The sequence below is a fragment of the Mandrillus leucophaeus genome, unplaced genomic scaffold, assembly GCF_000951045.1.
Source record: "Mandrillus leucophaeus isolate KB7577 unplaced genomic scaffold, Mleu.le_1.0 Scaffold96, whole genome shotgun sequence".
NCBI classification, from domain to species: Eukaryota; Metazoa; Chordata; class Mammalia; order Primates; family Cercopithecidae; genus Mandrillus; species Mandrillus leucophaeus.
Window position 1 is genome coordinate 4,193,157 of NW_012110474.1, and position 1,497 is coordinate 4,194,653.

At 39.1% G+C, this 1,497-nt stretch overlaps 1 protein-coding gene across 1 annotated transcript in view; it reads right to left on the minus strand.

Annotated features, from left to right (window-relative positions):
- RPF2 (ribosome production factor 2 homolog (S. cerevisiae)) overlaps window positions 1-1,497 on the minus strand; it is a 56,776-nt gene that overhangs the window by 48,926 nt on the left and 6,353 nt on the right. The window contains exon 3 of the mRNA XM_011970651.1: window positions 728-765. Within this exon, the coding sequence (XP_011826041.1) occupies window positions 728-765 (38 nt within the window). The remainder of the gene's footprint in view (window positions 1-727; window positions 766-1,497) is intronic.

A 1,497-nucleotide genomic window follows, 5' to 3' on the forward strand; every position in this document is an offset into this window, starting at 1 on the left:
ACAAAAATGAGCTGGGCGTGAAGGCATGTGCCTGTAATCCCAATTCGGGAGGCTGCGGGAGGAGAATCACTTGAACCAGGGAATTGGAGGTGGCAGTAAGCTGAGATCGTGCCACTGTACTCCAGCCCGGCGACAGAGCTAGACTCCGTCTCAAACAAAACAAAACAAAACAAAAAAACCACAAAAAAATTAGCCAGGCATGGTGGCATGTGCCTATAATGCCAGCTACATGGGAGGCCAAGGCAGAAGAGTGGAAGTTGTAGTGAGCAGAGATCACGCCACTGCACTCCAGTTGGGCGACAACAGGACTCCGTCTCAAAAAAAGGAAAAAAGAAAAATTGATGCTAATCAAATATGTCTGTCATTTGGTTAACATTAGTGAATCAGTGTTAATCTGTTAGTTTTGATCACTGCATTATGGTTATGCAAGATGTAACATTAGGGGAAGCCAGGTGAAGGTTATATGGGAATTCCGCATTATTTTTGCACTTTTCTGTAAATCTATAAGTATTTCAAAATAAAATACATATGCTATGGTCACAACTATGCAAGGACATTCAATACAAATGAAAAAACAGAACAAAAGAAAGAAATTATAATATTAAAAACTGTAAGGAATTTTAGTATCTTTAAAAAATTTTTTTGTTTTCCAAATCTTCCATAAAGTGGTTACTTTTATAACGAAACAAAATCATTTAAAATACAGTAAAAGAAATCCATGACTTACTTTTTATACAGTACACCATACGGTTTTTTCAGTGCATACTGTAAAACAAAATTTATAGTTTTCAAAACAAAACCCATTCTGAAAAGCAGAAATAAAAATAAAACATCATAACAGTCACTCTCCAAGATTGCTCTAGGGCCTCAATCTTGTCCTGAGGCCTTCTTCCTGGCTCCCTTTTCATCACTTACAGTAACTTGAAACATAAACTTAATATTCTTGGACTAGACTTTCCTATTTAAAAGTTTCTATGCCCTTTCAATAGTCTATCAAACTTAAACCATTTCCTTCATTTCTTTAAACTCGACTTAGTCCAGTCTCTCTCTGGGGAAACAATGCCAGGTACAGTGGCTCATGCCTGTAATCCCAACACTTTGGGAGGACAAGGCAGATCACTCGAGCCCAGGAGTTCGAGACCAGCCTGGGCAACATGGCAAAACCCTGTCTCTACAAAAAACTGCAAAAATTAGCCAGACATGGTGGTGCATGCCCGCAGTCTCAGCTACTTGGGAGGCTGAGGTGGGAGGATCACCTGAGCCTAGGAATTTGAGGCTGTGGTAAGCCTTGATCGCACCACTGCACTCCAGCTCTGGTGATAGTGTGAGAACCTGTCTCGGAAAAAAAAAAAAGTAGTAGATAAAAACAGAAAAAATAAATTCTTATCAGGAAAGGTTGATGTTGTGTGGAGATAAGAAAACTCAGAAACAGTCACAATGATGACAACTAGAATACTAGCCAGGGGTTAAACACAGCTCTTTAAAAAATGCCTATTA